Source organism: Oryx dammah, unplaced genomic scaffold (genome assembly GCF_014754425.2).
Source record: "Oryx dammah isolate SB20612 unplaced genomic scaffold, SCBI_Odam_1.1 HiC_scaffold_11209, whole genome shotgun sequence".
NCBI lineage: Eukaryota > Metazoa > Chordata > Mammalia > Artiodactyla > Bovidae > Oryx > Oryx dammah.
Window position 1 is genome coordinate 4,012,665 of NW_024080602.1, and position 22,001 is coordinate 4,034,665.

The 22,001-nt window shown below is 41.7% G+C and overlaps 1 protein-coding gene across 1 annotated transcript in view; it reads right to left on the bottom strand.

Annotated features, from left to right (window-relative positions):
- Positions 1-22,001, bottom strand: part of LOC120860867 (IQ domain-containing protein H-like) — a 225,239-nt gene that overhangs the window by 43,845 nt on the left and 159,393 nt on the right. The window contains exon 15 of the mRNA XM_040236570.1: positions 17,531-17,817. Within this exon, the coding sequence (XP_040092504.1) occupies positions 17,531-17,817 (287 nt within the window). The remainder of the gene's footprint in view (positions 1-17,530; positions 17,818-22,001) is intronic.

The following is a 22,001-nucleotide window of genomic DNA, read 5'->3' on the forward strand; positions in this document are numbered from 1 at the left end:
AGGACTGGAAAAGGTCAGTTTTCATTCCAGTCCCAAAGAAAGGCAATGCCAACGAATGCTCAAACTACCACACAATTGCACTCATCTCACATGCTTGTAAAGTAATGCTCAAAATTCTCCAAGCCAGGCTTTAGCAATACATGAATCGTGAACTTCCAGATGTTCAAGCTGGTTTTAGAAAAGGCAGAGGAACCAGAGATCAAATTGCCAACATCTGCTGGATCATCGAAAAACAAGAGAGTTGCAGAAAAACATCTATATCTGCTTTATTGACTATGCCAAAGCTTTTGACTGTGTGGATCACAATAAACTGTGGAAAATTCTGATAATATATTAGCACGTGTCAAAAAGACTCAGGCCTGGGAATACAGCATCACTTTTCTGGGATACGTAGCTGACTGCCTACTGCAGGCTTTCTTTTTTTTTTTTTAAATGAGTATAATTACTTTACAATTTTGTGTTAGTTTCTGCTGTACAGCAAAGTGAATCAGCTATATGTATACATATTAATATATCCCCTCCCTCTTGAACCTCCCAGGCTTTCATTTTGTATCAATCCTTGTACTGAGTGGGGCTGGGTGTGGTCAAATCCAGAAGAGTGGCAGGGCTAGTCAGGCAGCTGGGCACGTGCCTAAAGCGAAGTTTTGTCTTAAACACATCTGCTTCCCTTTTCCCATCTTCATTGCCCATTCCCTGGTCCGCCCCCTACCCCCACCAACACCTCAGCCTACCTTCTGTGGTTGGGAGTGACTCCCAAGCTATATGCCCTCCACAGTGACATCAAGTTAAACTAATAATACAATAAGTCATGACTTATTTGGTGACAGTAGAGAGTTGTTTACCATAATAGGACCTTTTGGATTTGATTATCTGAGAGATGAATCTGGATTCCACAACTTTGCCTCTGTTGTTCACAGATTCTGGTGTCTGAAAGATTTGGCACCCTATCAAGCCAATATGCTATCTTTGTTGATGGCAGCAGTATTTAGAAAGCTGCCTATTTGACCACATGGAGGACAGACTCTAGGAGGGAGACTTCGGCGGGGGAAAGAGGAAGGAGAATTAATGTGCATCAGGGGTTTATTATGTACAAGACACTCTGGTATTGTCTCATGTCATCCTCACAACAACCTTGTGAAATAGATATTAATCCCCACATTTTATAGAAGTAGAAGTGGAGGCTCAAAGGACCCTCAAAGCTGCCCAAGTTCCACAGCTAAGTGGCAAGGCTAGGATTAATGTCCCAGTTTGCCTGGCTCCGAGGTCCACGTTTTCCTCGTACTTGATCTTGGCAATCACTCTTCACCTGGCAAGGGAAACAAACCCTTGCTGAAAGTGAGAGAGCACCACGCTGCTGGCAGTCACCTCCAGAAGCTCCACCAATTCCTTGGTTGTTCTGAAGCCAGAGAGAGGCCTGTGACTTATTGTGGAACTTTGGGTGACCCACTTAACACCCTTCTGCCTCACCTTCCCCATTACTTGTCTGTAAAGCACTTTGACAGCCTATACTGAAAGAGCTATATGAAGACAAAGAAATACTGTCCTTCAGCGTAGGCAAAACGGCAAGGTTCCTACCATGATCAACAGAAGTCCTGTGTCTCTTCCCAGAAACGTATGGGAAGAGCTTTAGGGGCCTGGGAAAAATCCCAATTGAGTAACTACTGACAGAAAATCACTCTGTAGTTTCACCTGAGTAAGTGGTTTTCAGTCTTGGCTTACCCGTCTGGGCCTTGCTGCTCAGTTAGGGCTCTGCTCCTCTGAGCTTCACCCCAGAGGCTGCTTTGACTGACATACCATTTGTCCCTAAGTTCAATTTCTAGCAAATGAAAGAAACTCATTATGGGAACTATTTCCTTTCTTCCTTCCTCCTTTCCTCCCCGTTTCTCTATCTTTTCTTCTAAAAATTCAATGCACTTTCTTAACATACAGCTTTGGAGAAGGCAATGGCACCCTACTCCAGTACTCTTGCCTGGAAAATCCCATGGACGGAGGAGCCTGGTAGGCTGCAGTCCATGGGGTCGCAAAGAGTCAGACACGACTGAGCAACTTCACTTTCACTTTTCACTTTCATGCATTGGAGAAGGAAATGGCAGCCCACTCCAGTATTCTTGCCTGGAGAATCCCAGGGACGGGGGAGCCTGGCAGGCTGCCGTCTATGGGGTCGCACAGAATCGGACATGACTGAAGTGACTTAGCAGCAGCAACATACAGCTTACTCTCAGGAGAATGCACTAGAGGGCTTGCAAATCATGGCAGATATGTGAATTCTTAGTTTTAACTCTATTTATATTTGATAATTATTTTATACAATCTTTAAGTCAAATTATAGGAAAAATTGTGAAATCACTTTCTTCATATTTCCCTCATCAACAAGTGAATTAAAAAACTCTTTCTCTGTGTATATTTAAATCTGACATAGCATATTCTTTAGTATACCATATGTCTTTAACATGAATAGAAGTCTTACAGTTATTTCTTTGAAACATGTCTTTTTTAATATTGAGCCTCTTTAGAACTGCCCTCTTATCCACACTTATACCCATGAGGGTAGGATTCCTAGTAGCTGACACAAGGGGTTCAAAGCCTGCACCTTTCCATTCAGGAAAGACTTGCAGAAGAACCCAGTTGCCCTCCTTGGAGGTAATTGCCAGTCTTGTGTTCTTTTGGAGCTATATGTGACTCTTTCCTCTATAACTCCTCTGTATATTCTGACAACATTCTCTCCATGGGAGGGGCATTCTGCTATTTGGACTTTTATTTTGTATTGGATCCTGACTGATTCTGGTCAAGTTTCAATGGGTTGGGTTGATAATGTTTACATATTAAGACGTTTGTGAAGAAATTGGATAAGATTTTTAAAAAACTGACATAAGTAAGTAAAACTCTAGAGTGGGCTAGGAATGTGGTCTGTAGGGGAAGAATGAGTCCCTCAAAAAGTAAAGCCATTTATTTATTTTAAGGATTTGGAACACTAAGCAACACAATGAATCTTATGTATAAGAAAGCAAAATATATGTTTAAAGGAATATACATACTGTTAAAACAGCTCTATTTATGCAAAAGATTCATGTAACTTTATAAAGGTTTTCAGGGATTTTAAAGGATTTTAAGTGCTGTGTTAGACTGTACTAGTAACAGATGTTCAACGGCATGTTTAAGGTTTTGTTTTACTGAAAAAGCAATGGATTGCTTGATATTTTCTTTTAAAAAAACCATACCAAAGTCACCACATTTTAAGTATAGCTCAAATTCATTATTTCTAAAAAGCATAAATGATTGAAAATAACAGAAGGGCTCCTAAAAATGAATATTACTGTAGTGCAGCTAGAAGATTTTGTTTGCTAAATATTCCCTTCAGAGTTCCAGTCTCTTGTGTCACTTCTTGTTCTTTTTCTATGAAGACAGATGGTGTCAGTAATTGCCTATATATTTAATTAAGTTAAAAAGCTACAAAGTAAGGTTTTGGCAAAAAGTAAGATTTCATGATATGAGCAAAGAAAGCAAAAGGAAGCAAAAATTGATAACATTAAGACACTATTCCCAGCCAAACACACATTTTTATATCGTATGTGTTGGAATGTAAGATTGGATTTTGTAAACCTAATGATTAAAAAGAGGGCATTTATTCTGAAAGATAAAGCCCATAATAGAAACCTAGATGGCAGTTCTCTTACATTTCTGACCAGCTAGATGGGAACGTGTCTACTGTCAACATCACCTCCAACCTAAGCCCAGTCAGTATTCAGTGGTTATTCTAAATCCTTCTAACACTCATGTTTCTCGCCTGGGATTTTTCATCTAGCCGGCTAATCATGGTGAAATTATTATGGTGGGAAAGTCAGTAGCTACTTGTAGAAAGTGGTTTGGAAAGCTGGCTTAACCATTCTTGTGGTGTCTGCCTTCAGTGTTCCCATCCTGTGAATCCACCTTCTGGCTGAATGGCAATATGGCGCTCCCAGCTGTGGGGCTGTGCACAGGCTTGCTCATTTAAACTCTTAGGGCTTAAAAATGGCTACCACAACACTGCTTTTATTCCATTTCCCTTAGTCATTAACATTTAATGATTACCTTATGTGCTGAGCACAACGATGGAATATATTAAAAAAAATAGGAGATGTGTTTTCTGGCTTTAAACTGTTCAGCTCAATTCAATGAGCATATTGAGGATCTGCAAGGGGAGTATATATTTTCTTTGGTGATGGTGGCTGAGGAGCGGGGAGAGAATGACAAAGGACGTCACCATTATCAATTTGGTGCAGCACCATGGGAAATACCTGCTGTGGGAGAAGGAACGTGTGCTCAGCAGGCACGTGTGCTCAGCAGGTGGCTAAATCATGGTTTGAACCCTGGAATAGCCACTCAGTTGCTGAGTAACCTGAACATGTCATTCTAGCCTCAGTTTCCTCATTTGTAAATTAGGGATAAGAGTATTCTTTTCTACACATAAAATATATAATGTGTGAAGTGAAAGTGAAAGTCACTCAGTCATGTTTGACTCTTTGCAACCCCATGGACTATACAGTCCACGGAATTCTCCAGGCCAAAATACTGGCGGGGGTGGCCTTTCCCTTCTCCAGGGGATCTTCCCAACCCAGGGATCCAACCCAGATCTCCTACATTGCAGGCAGAGTCTTTACCAGCTGAGCTACCAGGGAAGCCCAAGAATACTGGAGTGGGTAGCCTGTCCCTTCTCCAGTGGATCTTCCTGACCCAGGGATCGAACCAGGGTCTCCTCCATTGCAGGTGGATTCTTTACCAGCTGAGCTACCAGGGAAGCCCATATAATGCCTGGCACATGACAAAAATCCAATAGACAGTTGATATTACCATTTGTAATTATTCCGGCTGTCAGTACTGTACCTCAGCTCTGAGAAGCTAGAGAATGAAGTGGCAATGAAGCGGGATTACTAAGGTGGGGTTTTCATGAAGAGTTGGATTTTGAAACATGTTTTAAAAGAAAGGAAGCTGTATATTGAAAGAAAAGAAAGGAAAGGCCAATTGTAGGAATGAAGGTGGCATGTGGGAGGCCAGATGTTGCTGTTGTTGTCCAATCTCTAAGTCATGTCTGACTCTTTGTGACCCCATGGACTGCAGCACGCCAGGCTCCTTTGTCCCCCACCATCTCCCAGAGGTTGCTCAAACTCTTGTCCATTGAGTTGGTGATACTATCCAACCATCTCATCAAGTGTAGCCCCCTTCTCCCTTTGCCTTCAGTCTTTCCCAGCAGCAAGGTCTTTTCCAATGAGTCAGATCATTGGAAGGCAGGATGAGAATGCATTTATTAAATATGGGAGCCACCAAGCAGGTCTAGTGTATCTTGTCCTAGAGATACTCTGGACATGATCAATGAGAAAAACACTTAGTACCACATTGTGGGAGAGGGATGGTTCAGGGCTGTTGTAAGAAATAGGTTAAGGCTTAGAGTAAATTACCCTGTACGTTTTCATCCCGACAACATGGTTCAGGTGTAATAAAATGAAAGTGAATGCTCAGGACTTTTTCAAAGGGGAAAATTTATCACACAAAAAGTTGTGACCACACAGCCCCTTCTCCCTTCCCTGCAGCCCCTCCCCTTTCTCATTCTATCTGAGATTCTGGGAATCTCTCTTTTCCCCAAGGGTATCAGAGAGAATGTGGAAAAGCTGTGGGTAGAGCGATTCTCTGTCCCCTCTGTGGTGGGTGGGTCGGTGTAGGTGAGTGTTAGGGCCATGGGATGGTGATCACTGGTTTCTTTGGGGGGTCTTCCCTAGTGGTCCAGTCGTTAAGACTCTGCACTTCCAATGTTGGGAATACAGGTTTAATCCCTGGTCAGGAAACCAAGATTCCACATGTGGCTGGGCACAGGCAGAAAAAAAAAAGAAAAAAAAAAAAAGAAAAAGCTTGTTTCTTTGGCTTCCCATGAGGGCCAGCTTCCAGAGGTCAGAGTGGTGGGTGGGAGGGCTTTGCTTCTAATGTGTCTCTTGGCTTACTCAGTCCACCTCACTCCTTCCTGCCAAAGCATCCTCCCACAAGTCAGAGGAATATTTCATGTCCTCCTAAGGAAAAAAAAAGTCTTGACCACAGGTAACAGCTGGAAATAGGATAGGCCACTCAGCTTAGTTACTGTGATGCTGGTAGACAAACTGTACCCACCTGTTTGTGGGTAATGTTTTGGTCTTTCTTAGCATCAGCAGGGAGACTTTTTGTTTCTCCCCACCTGCTGCCCTCCTGAGTCCTGCAGAACTGTAGCACCTTCTGAAAACTGCAGGATGCAGTGTGAGTGCCCACATTTGCCCTTCACTGGCAATGTTTTTGGTATTTAAAGTTAGTTAAAGACCTCTAAGTTCAGGGAGAAGTGTTTGGGTTTCATTCAAAAGGAAGCAAGAATCTCCATGATGAGAGCAGTCATCTAAAGAAGTCCTGGGTGAGACAACCAGATATAAACAGAGGAACTAGCTCTTTTCTTTGTCGACCAACAAAAGTTCTATTCAGGAGCTGATGTTTAGGCTTGGGCTCAGTCTTTCTAAAGGTTAAGACTTAAAATGTAAGGAGGTGAACCCAACATTTAAGGACAATTACATGTGGTAAGATTATATATAGCAAAGTTGGTCACTAGCTTACCTGCACTATCAGTGTTAAGAAACATAATTGTAATTTTCACTGTAAAAATTATTGTCATCATTGCCTTTGTGCTTACTGCAGAAGTCATGTCATCACCGTCATCATTATTATTACTTGTACATTACAGGTCTCTTTCAATGGTACAAAGATGTAGACCTTTCAAAGGGACAGGTCTTTTACCGTAATGCTTCAGAACCCTTGGGATCTATTTTCCCTTCACTAGGTATTACCTTGTGATTTACAATGTGCCTATGATATTATTAAAAAACACTGAATAACAGGCACTTCTGTTTATACTAAAGGCCTATTAAATTTTAATTTAGATATATGCTGTTAACCTTCTTATATATAAATAAAATACCTTCCCTAAAGAGGAAAAGTAAATCTCATTGAAGTCCCTTGGTGAATACCTTGTATATCTTGAAGACAGAGATAGGGAGATCTTGCAAATGAGAGTACTGGGGGGGGGTACTCAGAGAGAAGTATTCATTCATTCATTTAATAAATATTTATTGTGGATCTGTCATATGCTAGACATGGTGCTAGGTGCTGGGTATAGCAATGAATAAGGAATTATGATATGTCTGTAGACCTTGGTTTTTCCACTCTCTGAAATAAATATATTCACTTTTGATGCTTATATATCACTTTGAGATGATAATGTTCACTGACTTTTAAAAATAATGCTAATTCAATTCAGATTCCACTCACAGTTTGAGGACCTGCTGAGGGCTCGGGTGACAGTTTTACATGTGATTATGCTGTTTGATTTAATAAGAACAGAACCTTGTATCTGCTCAGCCTCTCAGAACATCCTGTGGGAAGGAGGGCAGGCACTCACTATTTGTCAATGAAAAAACGAGGCTCAGAGAGGTCCAGTGACTTGTCTCAACTATCACAATTGCTAAGTGTTAAAGACTGGGGCCAGAACCCACTCTCCATCATAATGAAAATAGTTTCAACTGTCTCTTTTTCCTGTTCTAGGCTGATACATTTGTATTTAGAAATTCAGAAACAGTTTTCAGAATACCTGAGATACAATATGACCTAGAATCTGACATACATCAGGCTCTCCATGTTTGTCTTTCCTCATGATTTGTAACAAAATTCTTTTCCTTCTGTAGCTACTTTATGTATCTAAGAAGAGCCATTGTTAGGAGTCTGCAAATGTTTTCATTGAAGCTTTTTTTTCAAAATTAGATGTCCTTTCTTTAAAAAGTTAAAAACTATCAATGCTCATAACAGTGATAGCTATTTCAAAATTTGTGTGTTAGTTTCTCAGTTCTCTGACTCTTTGTGACTCCATGGACTGTAACTTACCAGGCTCCTCTGTCCATAGAATTCTCCAGTCAAGAATACTGGAGTGGATTGCCATTTCCTTCTCCAGGGTTCAAAAGTTTACAATAACCTAAAAACAGACATTTTTAACCTAGGGATTTCAACAGAAAGCATCTTTGTCAATCTATTTTCTTAGCAAGTTCATATAAAAGGAACTGGAGAGTGATATTTAGAGGAATTCCCTTGTGGTCCATGGTGAGTGTGGAGAAGGCAATGGCACCCCACTCCAGTACTCTTGCCTGGAAAATCCCATGGACAGAGGAGCCTGGTAAGCTGCAGTCCATGGGATTACTAAGAGTCAGTCACGACTGAGCAACTTCACTTTCACTTTTCACTTCCATGCATTGGAGAAGGAAATGGCAACCCACTCCAGTGTTCTTGCCTGGAGAATCCCAGGGACGGGGGAGCCTGGTGGGCTGCCGTCTATGGCGTCGCACAGAGTCGGACACGGCTGAAGCGACTTAGCAGCAGCAGCAGCCATGGAGAGTGATGACATAAATGCATATTGCGCTGGTGGTAAAGGATCTGCCTGCCATCGCAAGAGACACAGGAGATGTGGGTTCGATCCTTGGGTTGGAAAGATCCCCACTCCAGTATTCTGGCCTGGAGAATTCCATGGATTATTCCATGGAGTCTCAAAGAGTCGGACATAACTGAGCGACTTTCACTTTCTCTTTTCACCTGGAGCAGGAAATGGCAACCTGCTCCAGTATTCTTAGCTGGAAGATTCCATGGACAGAGACGCCTGGTGGGCTACAGTCCATGGGAGTGCAGAGTGGGACATGACTGAGCAACTGAGCCCACACACGCAAGTCAGTCATGATGTTTGTAAGACTTAGATCATTTTTTTCCCCCTATATGTGTTTTATGCCTTCCTACCACCACCTTTCAGAGCATCTTTCCCACTTGGAATATACTCTTTCTAACCCTCCTTCAAATCCTAATTGTCTTTCAGCTCAAACCCCACCTACTCTGTAAAAACATTTTTTGATTGGTCCAAACAGAAGGCAATTAAACTGGCATTGCCTTTTCTAGGTCTCTTTTATTGTTCTATGTAGTTGTCACCTAAGATTTTTCTTGTAATTCATTTTTCAAGCCTTTCTCCCCATTTAGATTGCCCTTACTCCCCAGGGGCAGGCACTTCTACTTCTTTTGCATCTTTGCAGCCTCTCTTGCTCCTACCATAAGCTCTTCTCCAGGCAAGAACACTGGAGTGGGTTGCCATTTCCTTCTCCAATGCATGAAAGGGAAAAGTGAAAGTGAAGTCGCTCAGTCGTGTCCAACTCTTTGTGACCCCATGGACTGCAGTCTACCAGGCTCCTCCGTCCATGGGATTTTCCAGGCAAGAGTACTTGAGTGGGGTGCCATCTCCTTCTCCTTGTACATACAAGATGCTCAATAAACAACTTGTTCTTTCTTTTAGAATTTCCCAAAAGTGGAATACAAGTAAGTTCATCAGATCTGGGTGTTCAAGAAGTTCCAAAAGTCCGTTAATCAACTGGCTATCATATAACTATCATTGTGTAAGACATCAAGAAGAGTGCACTTTCTAGAGGATTTACAAATCTCATGGAGGTAATGTTTATGGCTAAGAACCAGTAAGAGTATAAAACAATTGTGTGCTTGTGTATGAAATGGAATTGGGTGATGGATGTGAAATGAACTTTCTCATGACAGGAAACATGTTTCATGTTCCCTCAGCACCCAGCATAGGGACTGAGTAGACCCTGGGAAGGCATTTGTTCAATGAACATGTTGGTGTCTTTTCAATTTGAAGTCTTTGGTAGGCGCTTCATGTCCCTCCTGAAAACCAGTAGACATTGCCCATCAAGGACTCTGGGTCCAGGGCCCATTGGGATATGAAAATAGCTTTTGCTGCTCTCTGTTTAAGGGTTTGGATCCCTCTCTTCATCTGCATGTGGGAAGGCCAGATCTCCCAAATGGCTACCTTATAGCTCCATGTATTCTGCATGGAGTCTCTGAAATCCTGGAATCTCCCCATTCCTAGGGTACTGGAATCTTGGACATAAGTCCACTAAGTGGACATAGGTAGTTTTGTACTATGCGCTTACCAGCTCCATTTCCCAGGGATTGGCTCTTTTCCTTTTATTCCCAATGACCCTGTGTTCTGTATGATGTTAACAATATTTAAACATTACATTTCCCAAATTCTTCCTCCATTCTGCTACCCTAGAACGGGACATTCTCTTCTCAAGTCTGGATAGGATTTTCCACTCTCATCTGGACTGATTCAGTTGTGGGCCTGTCCTTGGTGCACCACTGTCATTTTGTCCATCTTTCCTTGGCTCCCAGGCCCCTCTGCTCTTATCAGGACAGCATGGTACGTTATGTTATGGAGGCCTGGCTGGGGCCAAAGAGCAAGAGTCTGAGATGGATTCAGTCACTTCAGCTTTCTGCCTCCCACCTTGATTGCAAGACGTATGTGGATGTAAGATCATGTATGTACGTTATAATTATCATTATTTATGATTATCATTACACATATATTTTTTTCTGACTACAAATACATGCTTACTTTTGAGAATGCAAAGGCAGAAAGCATAAACAGCAAAACAGAAAAAACTCTCTGTATCAGTTTCCTATTGCTGCTGTAACAAACTGCTGCACATTTAGCAACTTAAAGGGTCAAAAATGAGAAGTCTCACTGAGCTTAAGTCATGGGGTCAGGGGGGCTTCTTCCCTCAGGAGGATCTAGAGGAGTATTTGTTTTCTTGCCTTTTCTAGCTTCTACAGGCCACCTGCATTCCTTAGCTGATGGTCACTTCCTCCATTTTCAAAGCCAGCAAAACCCTTGTGTTTACACTGTCCCCTGCATAATCCAAGATAATCTTCCTATCTCGAGATTATTAGGTTAATTACTAATACATGTACGTGTCACCACGTGTGGCGATCTTCACCAGTTTCAGGGACTAGGACATGAGCACCTTTGCCAGGTCATTACTTTGCCCCTCATACCCTCAATTCTTTGATCCAGAAATAATGACTTGTAACGTCTTGGCGTATTTCTTTAGGTTCTTCTTGTTCTGCATGTGTTAATATATGTTTTTTTCTTTTAATAAAATTGTTATCATATTACATATTATTTATTTTTCTATTTTTTAAAAATTTATTTATTTTTGGCTGTACTGGGTCTTTGTTGCTGCTTGGGCTTTTCTCTGGTTGGAGCGAGCGGGGGCTGCTCTTCAATGCGCTACACAGGCTTCTTACTGCAGTGGCTTCTTTTGTTGTGGAGCACAGGCTCAAGGGCACCGAGCTTCAGTAGTTGCGGCACATGGGCTCAGTAGTTGCAGTTCCCAGGCTCTAAAGCACAGGCTCAATAGTTGTGTCACATGGGCTTAGTTGCTCTAAGGCATGTGGACTCTTCCTAGACCAGGGATCGAACTTGAATCTCCTGCATTGGTGGGTGGATTCTTTACCACTGAGCCACCAGGGAAACTCCTATTTTTCTATTTCTTAAAAAAAATTTTATTTTGTCTGTGCCAGGTCTTTAGTTGCTGCATGTGGGGTCTTTCATTGCAGCATATGGGATCTAGGTCCCTGACCAGTGATCAGACCTGGCAGTCCTGGGTGTTCACTGGAAGGACTGATGTTGAAGCTGAAACTCCAGTACTTTGGCCACCTGATGCGGAGGGCTGACTCATTTGAAAAGACTCTGATGCTGGGAAAGACTGAGGGCAGGAGGAGAAGGGGATGAGAGAGGATGAGATGGCTGGATGGCATCACCAACTCAATGGACATGAGTCTGGGTGAACTCTGGGAGTTGGTGATGGACAGGGAGGCCTGGTGTGCTGTGGTTCATGGGGTCACAAACAGTTGGACACGACTGAGAGACTGAACTGAACTGAACCGAATCCTACATTGGGAGTGCAGAGTCTTAGCCACTGGACCACCTGGGAAGTCCCACATATATTCTTATATAATCTGTATTTTACCATTCCACTGTTTATAAACAGTTTCCTGTAAATATTTTTCAAAACTTTGAATTTTATTGTCTTCCTAGCACTTGATTCTTTTCATCTATCATAATTTGCTTAACAAATTCTCTATTATTAGAATTTAATCTATTTGAAGTGTTTTACTTCCCTTAACAATGTGATTACATTAATACATATTAATCACATTGTTGTATATATTAATCACAACAATGTGATTAATATATATTAATGTAAGTTTTTAAAAATTTTCTTATGATGTTTCTAAAAAGTGGATTCTTACTATTATTGCTAGAATTTTAATACAAAGGCACTATGAAAATACTATTGAAATAAATAATTTTTGAACTCAGAAGTCAAGCTAATCAACTCATTTTATAGCTCATAAAACTGCAGATGATAGAAAATGATAAGCTCAATAATAATTTAGAAATTATTATTACACAGTAATTTAGAAAGAGAGTTAGATTTGACTATTTGAAATTTTAGTATGATGAAGAGCATTACAAATAAACTTAAAGCACAAATGACAAGGTTCATTATCCAATTACAGATGTGGTAGGTGAAGAAGATAACAGAATTAGTTGGGAGACTGGTTACATTGAAGCAATAAATAAATTGATTGAGGAAATAAGTAAATATATTGAAGATAAAAGACTCAGGTTTCTTACTGTTGGAGAAGATATTTGTAAGTATGGAAAAACAGAAGTCTAGAATAATCTTGAAGTGTCAGATTACAATGAGAGATATTGGCAGGAATCCATGGTTTTAAAATATATATCCTGATAGATATAGAAATGGTCATAGATGCATGTATGTATATGTATGTATATATATATATTTGCTTGTGTATGTGTGTATTGTACATGTATAATTCATAGATGTCTTAGTTCTGTCCACTGAGAGCGGCCAGAAGCAAGGACACTCCAGTAGCAATGATAGCACTAACATCCCAGACCTTAATTTAATACCATCCTCCTCTAAAGTGACTCAAAGCTGTTGGGCTGATTCTAAGTCTAGGTCAGAAAAAATGTAAAATGAATCTGGAACATCTCATTGTGCAAGAAAGTAAGACAACACTCAAAGAACGATGAGGACACATCAAAAGAACCACTCTAAAGCCTCTCCTACTAGACAAATCTGGGACAACTGGGGCATCAAAATGATGAAACTGTCAAAATGCAACTGACTGAAGAGACTAGAAACTTACAAGCTCAAACTGGTATAAAAATTAATACATACATGCTTACATAAATAAAAGATAGAAAAGGAAAAATTCTTCTTTGCAGAAAATTTCCAACTAATCTATATAGAAAGAATGATTGAAACAGAAAATTACCACTGTCGTCATGGTGGATGGCCCAGTAGAAAGTTGGCAATGGATACTAAGTTGTTTCTGGAAATTTGGTGAGGAATAAGATATTCCTTGGAACACCTTTTTACAAAATATTACTAATCAATTACAAAGAAAAAGCGGTGATTTTACGGTGGAGAAACATGACTGGCAAAAAGCCACAAGTGACAACCTGGAGAAGGTATTTGTAACATGTATAAAAGTCAAAGAATAACAGTTTCTTATGTGCTGTGAGCTGTGCTTAGCTGCTTAGTCATGTCCTACTCTTTGCAACCGCATGGACTGTAGCCTGCCGGGCTCTTCTGTCCATGAGGATTCTCCAGGCAAGAATACTGAAGTGGGTTGCCCTGTCCTTCTCCAGGGGATCTTCTCAATCCAGGGATTGAACCCAAGTCCCACATTGTAGGCGGATTCTTTATCATCTGAGCCACTCTCATATACAATTTGGAAGCAATTTCTCATATACAAAGAATTTCTACAAATCAGCATTTGTATTATAGTTCAATGTAAAATGTGCAAAAGATATGATAAGGCAATTAAGACAAGATATATAAATAGCCAATAGACATAGTAAAGATGTTCATCCTCACTAATAATGAAAGAAATACTGAAGAAACAAGATATCATTTTTTCCCTCTGTTGGACTGGCAAAAAATGACAGGTTGCTAATATGCCAATCTCTTCACTAGCACCAAAAAGCAGCTGAGTTAGAAGAGAAAATAAAGTGTTTTCCAAACTAATGTCACCTGCAAAATGGCAAGAGTAGATACCAGTGATTTTTCAAATAATCTATTATATACAGAGAGTTAGCATGCATTCCTTGCCAGTGTAGAAACTCCTTTCTGTGTGCTCACTGAGAGCTTCTTCCAGTGTTCTATTGAAAATTGTTACACAAATGGCTGTACACTAAAGTATTAACAGGAAGAGACAAGGTGAAGTATTAGTATGATAAGGTCAGACATCTTGAATAAATATTTATTTATCCCACCCATCAATTAATTTTTGAGCTCTTCTCTAAAAGCCTTAACACCACCATCCAACATCTGCTAGAATGCCTCTATTTTTCATTCATTCAACAAATAATTTACTGAACACCTGCTTTGTGCCAGGTCAGAGATAGGCTGAGAACTAAGCAGCAAGCAAAAAGAGATAAAATATATCTCTTCAGGGAGCATATTCTGTACAGGGGGAGACAGACAGCTTTAATCAGATAATCATGTAAATAACTGTAAATTGTAACAAAAGCACGTGGTATAAAGGAGAGATACACGATGATATGAGAATCTAAAACAGGGGAATTTGACTTTGTCAGGAAGTTTGGGGGAGGCTTCCCTAAGAAAGCTGGCTTGAGTTGAACTATGATGGATGAGAAGGTTACCTAGAAGAGGTAAGAGCATTTCAGGCAGAGCGGTGGCACGTGTAAAGAAAAGCTCTGTGGCAGGAGGCAGTAAGATGAGTAAGGGGTTGGAAAAGAGAGAAATAGAAGGGAAGCTGGTGTGAGCAAAGGATGTTAAGGCACATGGGGCCAGCCCTGTGAAGGGTGGGACCTTTGTCCCTGAAGCTGGGAAGGGCTGTAATTCCTGGAACAGGACTAGCTCTGTGTTTGAAGACGATACCTCTCACTGCCATGGGTGCCATTCTCTCAACATCAAACTTGAATGAATACAAACCATTAGTCAACTGTCCGCACAGTTCCATCCTCCCTACTGCTCCAGGGATCACAGATTTGATCTTTGTTTCTTATGACAGACATTGGGAGGGGAAATCCTCTCCTGCTTCTCCCCTTGATTCCTTGTCACCCAGCTCTTTTCCAGAGGGTATTGCTCCTGTCCTCCCTCCATCCCATGCTGATTCCCGCATGCCCTTCCATTTGTCCTTTTCTCTCTCCATGTGTGGGCCTGAGAAAGGGATGCAGAACCAGCAGAGGGTTCAGGAAGGCAAATGGAAAATGATTATTAAACAAACTGAAAACTACTGCTCGAAGCACAAACAAAATGCTTTGAAACTATCATCTGACTGAAATGGTGAATTGTAAAACTGAGAGTAATAATACCACTGAAGTTTATTTACAACGTTGCCTGGGCAGAGGGTATCAGGAGAGGGAAGGCAGGAGGTCATTCCATCCTTTAGACCGAGTTGTGGTCACTGACACTGATGCAAGAGGAACTGAACATTTTGCAAGTAGTCTTAGTGAATTTAAACATTATAATTTCTGGGGCAGGGGGAGAAGGGGGCAAAACAAACAGGTTAAAAGTTATTTAGAATTACTGTACATCAAAGGCACACCTGTATACATGCAGAATTTCATGGATGAAATATTGAATAAGTAAAAGCATGTTGTAGTAGAATACATAGGATGTAATGATCTATAAAAATTTTTAAAACAAGAAAAATTAAGCTATATATTAAATATATAAATCCATTACACCTGCAATCTCCCTTCACTGATCAAGGTCATCTTAGTTGTAGCTATTTAAAGAAAAGTGTGTGTCCTCCAAGTGTACTTAGCCTAAACAGTATGTTTGCCTGAGCTGTTTCTCAGAAACCTGGAGTCAGCTGAGTCTAATTCAAGCTGAGCTGGTTAACACTGGGTAGGACCACTGACCCTCCAGCTAGGCAGCCCGAGTGTCAGCTTGGGGACCTTTTGACATCAGAGGCTAAAAATTTACCCTTGGATAATGACAAGTGCTCCATTTTAACAAGCCCCCTCTGGGTCCACCTGCCAATGCAGGAGACGCAAGAGATAAGAGTTTGATCCCTGGGTCTGGAAGAGTCCCTGGGGTAGGAGATGGCAACTCACTCTACTATTCTTGCCTGAAAAATTCCAAGGATGGAGGAGTCTGGAGGGCTATAGTCCACGGGCTCACAAAGAATCAGACACGGCTGAGCACGTTCCCATGAAGAAGCCTGTTGCTTGGTAGTTACTCCCGTGCAGAATGATTCCCTCACCTTTTCCTCATTTCCAGTCACCTGTCCCCATGCTTCCCAAGCCTAAGACCACTCTGGTCCTTTATCCCCTAAATATCTCAAGCCCTTTGAGGCAGGTTTGAGACTTGTTCTCCGTTCTCCTTGCTTGACTGCCTTGTGGATAGACCCTTTCCTTGCCGCAGACATCAGTATTTCAGCATTTTGGCTTGATGCATGTCAGGCAAATGAACCTGGATGAGTAACATTTATGTGCACTAGAAAGCATAAAGATACAGGAAGGAATAAAAGTCCCAATTACAAGAGGATGGATACCTCTGGGAGGAGGAAGGGCCATGTGAGGGGGACTGACAAGGAGTACACAGGACTGGAGGTGGTCTTGGTTCATTATATTAGTATTTAGGCCTTCTTATATTTATGCGTATTTTCCAATCAATTTTTAAGAAGAAAAAATTGACCACCTAAGTTGCCGTTGAACTACTGATAAGAAAAGGGGACAGAAACAAGAACTGTTACCTCTTTGCTAGTGACTGACTCTCTGTTTAAGAACAGATTCTAGAAAGGTTCCCGCCCTGGATGTCATGGAATAGTCTCATGATAAGATACAGACAGAGCATTAATGGGCAGCACTCAGACCCCATCAGGATAAGTTGCAGCGATTTAAACTCCAGCTGTACTGAATGAGGAGACCCTGGGGTATTGGCAGAACTAGCCTGAAACTGGACCTATACTGCTTCTAACAAGAAACTGAGTTGTTTTTCAGAGACAAGAGAACAAAACCACAAGTCATACAGCCAAAATATGCACAGAGGAGAAAATTTTGACCTCAGACAACACCCAAAAGCAAAGTTTCTCCTTCCACAGAACCAAAGGACCGGGAGAAGACTGGAGCCTGATTGCTGGAGCCCTTTCTGAAGCGACGGGTCTGCTGTCCCAGAAGAGCTGGTGTTAAAGTCTCCTTAACCACACCTCATCATAAATGGCTGAGTCCCAAAGCCCTTCAGTGAAAACTTGCCCCAATGCTTTTACCAACCAAACCCCAGATCAGGGAAGATGCAGATGTGAGCCATACCTCCTGTCTCCTGCCAGCTGACCTCAAAATAAAATCTTTTCTCAAAAGCTGTGCCATAGTATTGGCTTCTGTGCCCTTTGGGCAATGAACCCTTTGCTTGGTAACACTGGTCCCATCTTTACAGCCATAAAGTACGATCTCACCCACACTAGCATGGACCATATACAATCAGCTCATCAGAAGAGCAGCGAATCTTGGAGGCTCCCTCACGGTCCCTGTTGGATGAGCATGGATGGTACTGGAGTCTTTACATAGTTCAGTATTTCACATGGCATCAAGTCGACTCACCTGCTGTTCCATGGTGCTCGGATCAATAAAAGTCACCAGGTCTATGGAAAAGTGACCAATCACGTTTTTCATTTTACAAGCCTTTCCAATTTGAAGGCACAAAGAACTGAGAACTTGGGGATCCACTGAGGTCTGAGGAACGGTGGTCCCGGAGGAGATGAATGGGCCTTCAGCATGAAACTGGTCCCCTGTTGACAGCAGCCTGATTTCTCCATTGGGTTCTATCAGCATGTCCACCGTCACGTTGGTAATACTCTCTGAAGGTGGGTACGCTTCAATCACGCCTCCTGGGGGGAATAGCATGGAGTGGGTAAAAGGACACACTCGCGTGGACTGTGCCCATTAAGAGCAAGAGGAAAAAACTCAGGCTTTGGCAGAGGGACTCAGGCTCAGAGCCTGCATCTGCCATGTCTTGTGAGACTTTGGGCAAGTAGCTTCAATTCTATAAATTTCCTTTCCGTCATTTCTAAAATCAGCATAGTAAGACCTATCTCACCAGACTGTTGTGAATCTTTGTGATCTACAGTATTTAGTCCAATGCTTGGTGTGTAGTTGGACTCAGTGAGTGGTGGTTTTGATCCTAACTAGGAAGACACTAGGAAGATATCAAGCCTATGCCCATTCATTCTAAATGATGAACCTGAGGTCTATAGCAAATCTCTCAGGGGGAGTTAATTGCCCAAAGGCCACAGTTTGTACCTTGAGGACCACTGCGCTTCCTGTTCAACTTCTCTGCTTTTTCAAGTTCTGACAGGTTAGAGCTTTTATCAGACATAAGAGAATACTGACCATTATGTCAGCCAAAGGACTTCTACATATAGCTGGTTTGTTTTAAAATATGGAGCCAGAAAATGCTGCCATTCTTGAGAAACAGGTAAGCTTGCTCCGTGCTGATAATGGGAGCTTTATAATTTATCTTACTTCACCTTCTGCTCTGAATAGCAAAAATCACAGAGGCAAATTTGTTGTTTAGGTGCTAAACTAAATTGACTCTGCAAACACATGGACTGGAGCCCGCCAGGCTCCTCTGTCCATGGGATTCTCCAGGCAAGAATACTGGAGTGGGGCTGCTATTTCCTACTCCAGGGGATCTTCCCAACCCAGGGGTCAAACCCGCATCCCCTGTATCGGCAGGCAGATTCTTTACCGTTGCACCACCTGGGAAGCCTGCCCACAAAATTTACATGGTCCTATTTTCTGTCTTTAGGCCTAACCTGTAAATCTTACTGTATATATCCCTTTTAGAGAAAAAAAAAAGAATATTATTTGTGAAGAATTAGATAACATAATTTAAAAGTGTTCCTAGACAAGGCAGCCTCTGGAGCCCAACAGTATTAAGATAAATTTGACGTGTATTTTGGGAATTTGCTGGGAGGTGACCTATGCTCACAGGCTTTGAACAGCATATATGGTTAAATCCTGAGATTTAAAAATGTCTCAAATGCAGCCATCTGTTACTTTATATAAAACACTCTTTCCTTAAATGTCTATAAATGTGGTTAAAGCTGGTCCTAAAGAAAACTGAGTTTCAGAAGAAAAGCTAATTCATCTTCTTGGTTGGTTTGAGATATGCTTTTCTTTAAATGAGGTTTTCGAGTGTGTGCTGTACCTAAATACTGGTTGCTGGAGGTTTAGCAAGGTAAAAGTAACAAAACAATAATAACACAATGCACAAAAACAAGCAAAAAACCTATTGAGTCTCTCTGATTCAGAAGACTTTGTGGCTTTCACTATCACCTACATTTTGAAAGATGATGTTCCAGTGAAAACACTCGTCCTTTATAGTTAACAAGGTTATTTTCCTTCAGAGTAGCTTATTTGTATTGTCTTCTCAGTATTAGGACCACAGTCTCTTCAGTGTTACTTTTTTTCCTTTTGAAGTAATTAATCCCCCTTTTAAAAAATGTATTGCCTTTGCTATAACGCTTTGACAATGTAGAAGTCAAATCTATAAGTACATTTCAGAGAGGAGAAATGAAATGGAAACAGGCCACGGGGAAGATGGCAGGAGATGGTAGCCTTAGGGTCAGGAAATCTGGGTGGGCAGCCTTGCTCAGTCAGTAATCATTTTATGTAGGCTCTGGGCTCAGAGCTGGGAATAGGTTTGAAAACACATGACTCCCCAGAACCAGATTTCTGAGACATGCTAGAATTGTGGGCTCTAACTGCGTTTCCACTCACCACGCACTTGTGTGATTTTGTCCCAGTCACTTCCTATCGTTAAGCCTGTTTCTTTGTCTATCAAAGTGTCTCAATAAAGCTTGTTCTTCCTCCTATAAATAAGTATTACGCTTACAACACGGCTGAAATAGAGGAAGAAAGGATAGAAATGATGGAGGCTGAGACAAAGCCTAAGCCTGTGGTTGTACAGCTCATGTGAGATAGAAACCCTTTCTAATCTACAAAGCTCACATGAAAATAAATAGGCTAGAGGAAGGTTTGCAGACTGACCTTGGAAGACCTTCAAACTTCCTAACATCCTGTCATGTATGAATCTGAGATCTTCAGGGTCTTCCCCTCATAACTTGAAAAAAATCCTTTATTCTTAACCATGTTTTGTTATGAAAGTGTTAGTTGCTCAGAGAGTATTAGGTCTCACTCTTTGAGACTCCTATGGACTGTAGCCTGTCAAGTTCCTCTGTCCATGGGATTCTCTTGGCAAGAATACTGGAGTGGGCTGCCATTCCCTTCTCCAGGGGATCTTCTCAACCCAGGGATCGAACTCTGGTCTCCCTCCCTACAGGCAGATTTTTTACCGTCTGAGTCATGGAAGTCAAGTCAGGTACACCTGGTGTGCCTACCTACTTTATTTTCTCCCATTTATGCACAGGGTTGACTCTTAGTTTTACTTTTCTGGTAGTGGGTTTATGTGGAAATTTGTAGAATCACAGAAATTAATATTGAGAAGACACTAGAGATTGTACAGTATAACTGCCCTCTGCTTCTCCCCGCACCAGTGAAGAATCCTTTCTCAGCATTCTTGTTAGACTGTGGGCTGTCTGATCTAAATATTTCATTAACAGTGAGTTTACTATGCCCTTCCACCCCACTCTGCCTTGCAGTGTGTTGCAACGCCCAATAGATCTTTCTTTTTCTATACGATCTCATACCCTGAGCTAAGAGGTATTCCTTGGTAAATGTACCCATTGTCTCTGGCCAAGACTCCTGGAGTAGCACAGGGGTAGCCGTTTATTGGCTCTGTTAAGTATTCACAGAGTGATTTGAGGAGAGTTACTTAATCTTTTGTACCTCAGTTTCCTTCTCTGTGAAGTGAGGGTGATAATGGTACCCACCTCACAGGGCTGTTAGGAGGGTTAAAGAAATTAATATAGGTGTGCTTAGAATAGAGCCTAAGGACTTCCCTGGTGGTCTAGTGGTTAAGACTCCATGCTTCCATTGCAGGGGGCATGGGTTCGATCCTTAGTCAGGGAACTAAGAACTCACTTGCCTCACATGCCACGAGGAGCTCATGGTAAGCACAGACTGTGCTGATTATGTTGTTTCCACTGTGCTGTTCTCGCCATTGGGTTGTTGCTGCTGCTGCTCGTATCATCTGATATTATTATGATGTGCGTGCATGCATGCTATGTGGCTTCAGTCGTGTCCTACTCCATGCGACTCTATGGACTGTCGCCTGCCAGGCTCCCCTGTCCATGGGATTCTCCAGGGAAGAATACTGGAGCAGGCTGCTGTTCCCTCTTCCAGGGGATCTTCCCAACCCAGGGATCAAACCCATGTCTCTTACATCTCCTGCACTGGCGGAAAGGTTCTTAACCACTAGTGTCACCTGGGAAGCCCTATTATTATGATATTATTATATATTTATGTTACATGTTATCATTTGACAGTGGTGAATAGAGTGGAAAGATAGCTTCTGTGGTCTGTATCCTAGCCTTCTCTTATGTATGTGGTAAGCATATAAGAATATCCACCTTATACTGTTACCTCCTAAAGAGTGAGGGGCAATGTGTTGTAGCATTCCCACAGGACCTCCACAACTGCTCCATTCATTCCCTCATCCACTGACCTCCTAACATCATCAGAAAATTGAGAAGTCAGGGGTTTTGATCCAGGACTATCAGTCAGTTCAGTCACTCAGTCATGTCTGACTCTTTGTGACCCCAAGGACTGCAGCACCCCAGGATCCCCTGTCCATCTCCAACTCCTGGAGACTACGTAAACTCATGTCCATTGTATCAGTGATGCCATCCAACCATCTCATCCTCTGTTGACCCCTTCTCTTCCCACCTTCAATCTTTCCCAGCATCAGGATCTTTCCCAATGAGTCGGTTTTTCACATCAGGTGGCCAAAGTATTGGAGTTTCAGCTTCAGCATCAGTCCTTCTAATGAATATTCAGGACTGATTTCCTTTAGGATGGACTGGTTGGATCTCTTTGAAGTCCAAGGGACTCTCAAGAGTCTTCTCCAACACCACAGTTCAAAAGCATCATTCTTTGGTGCTCAGCTTTC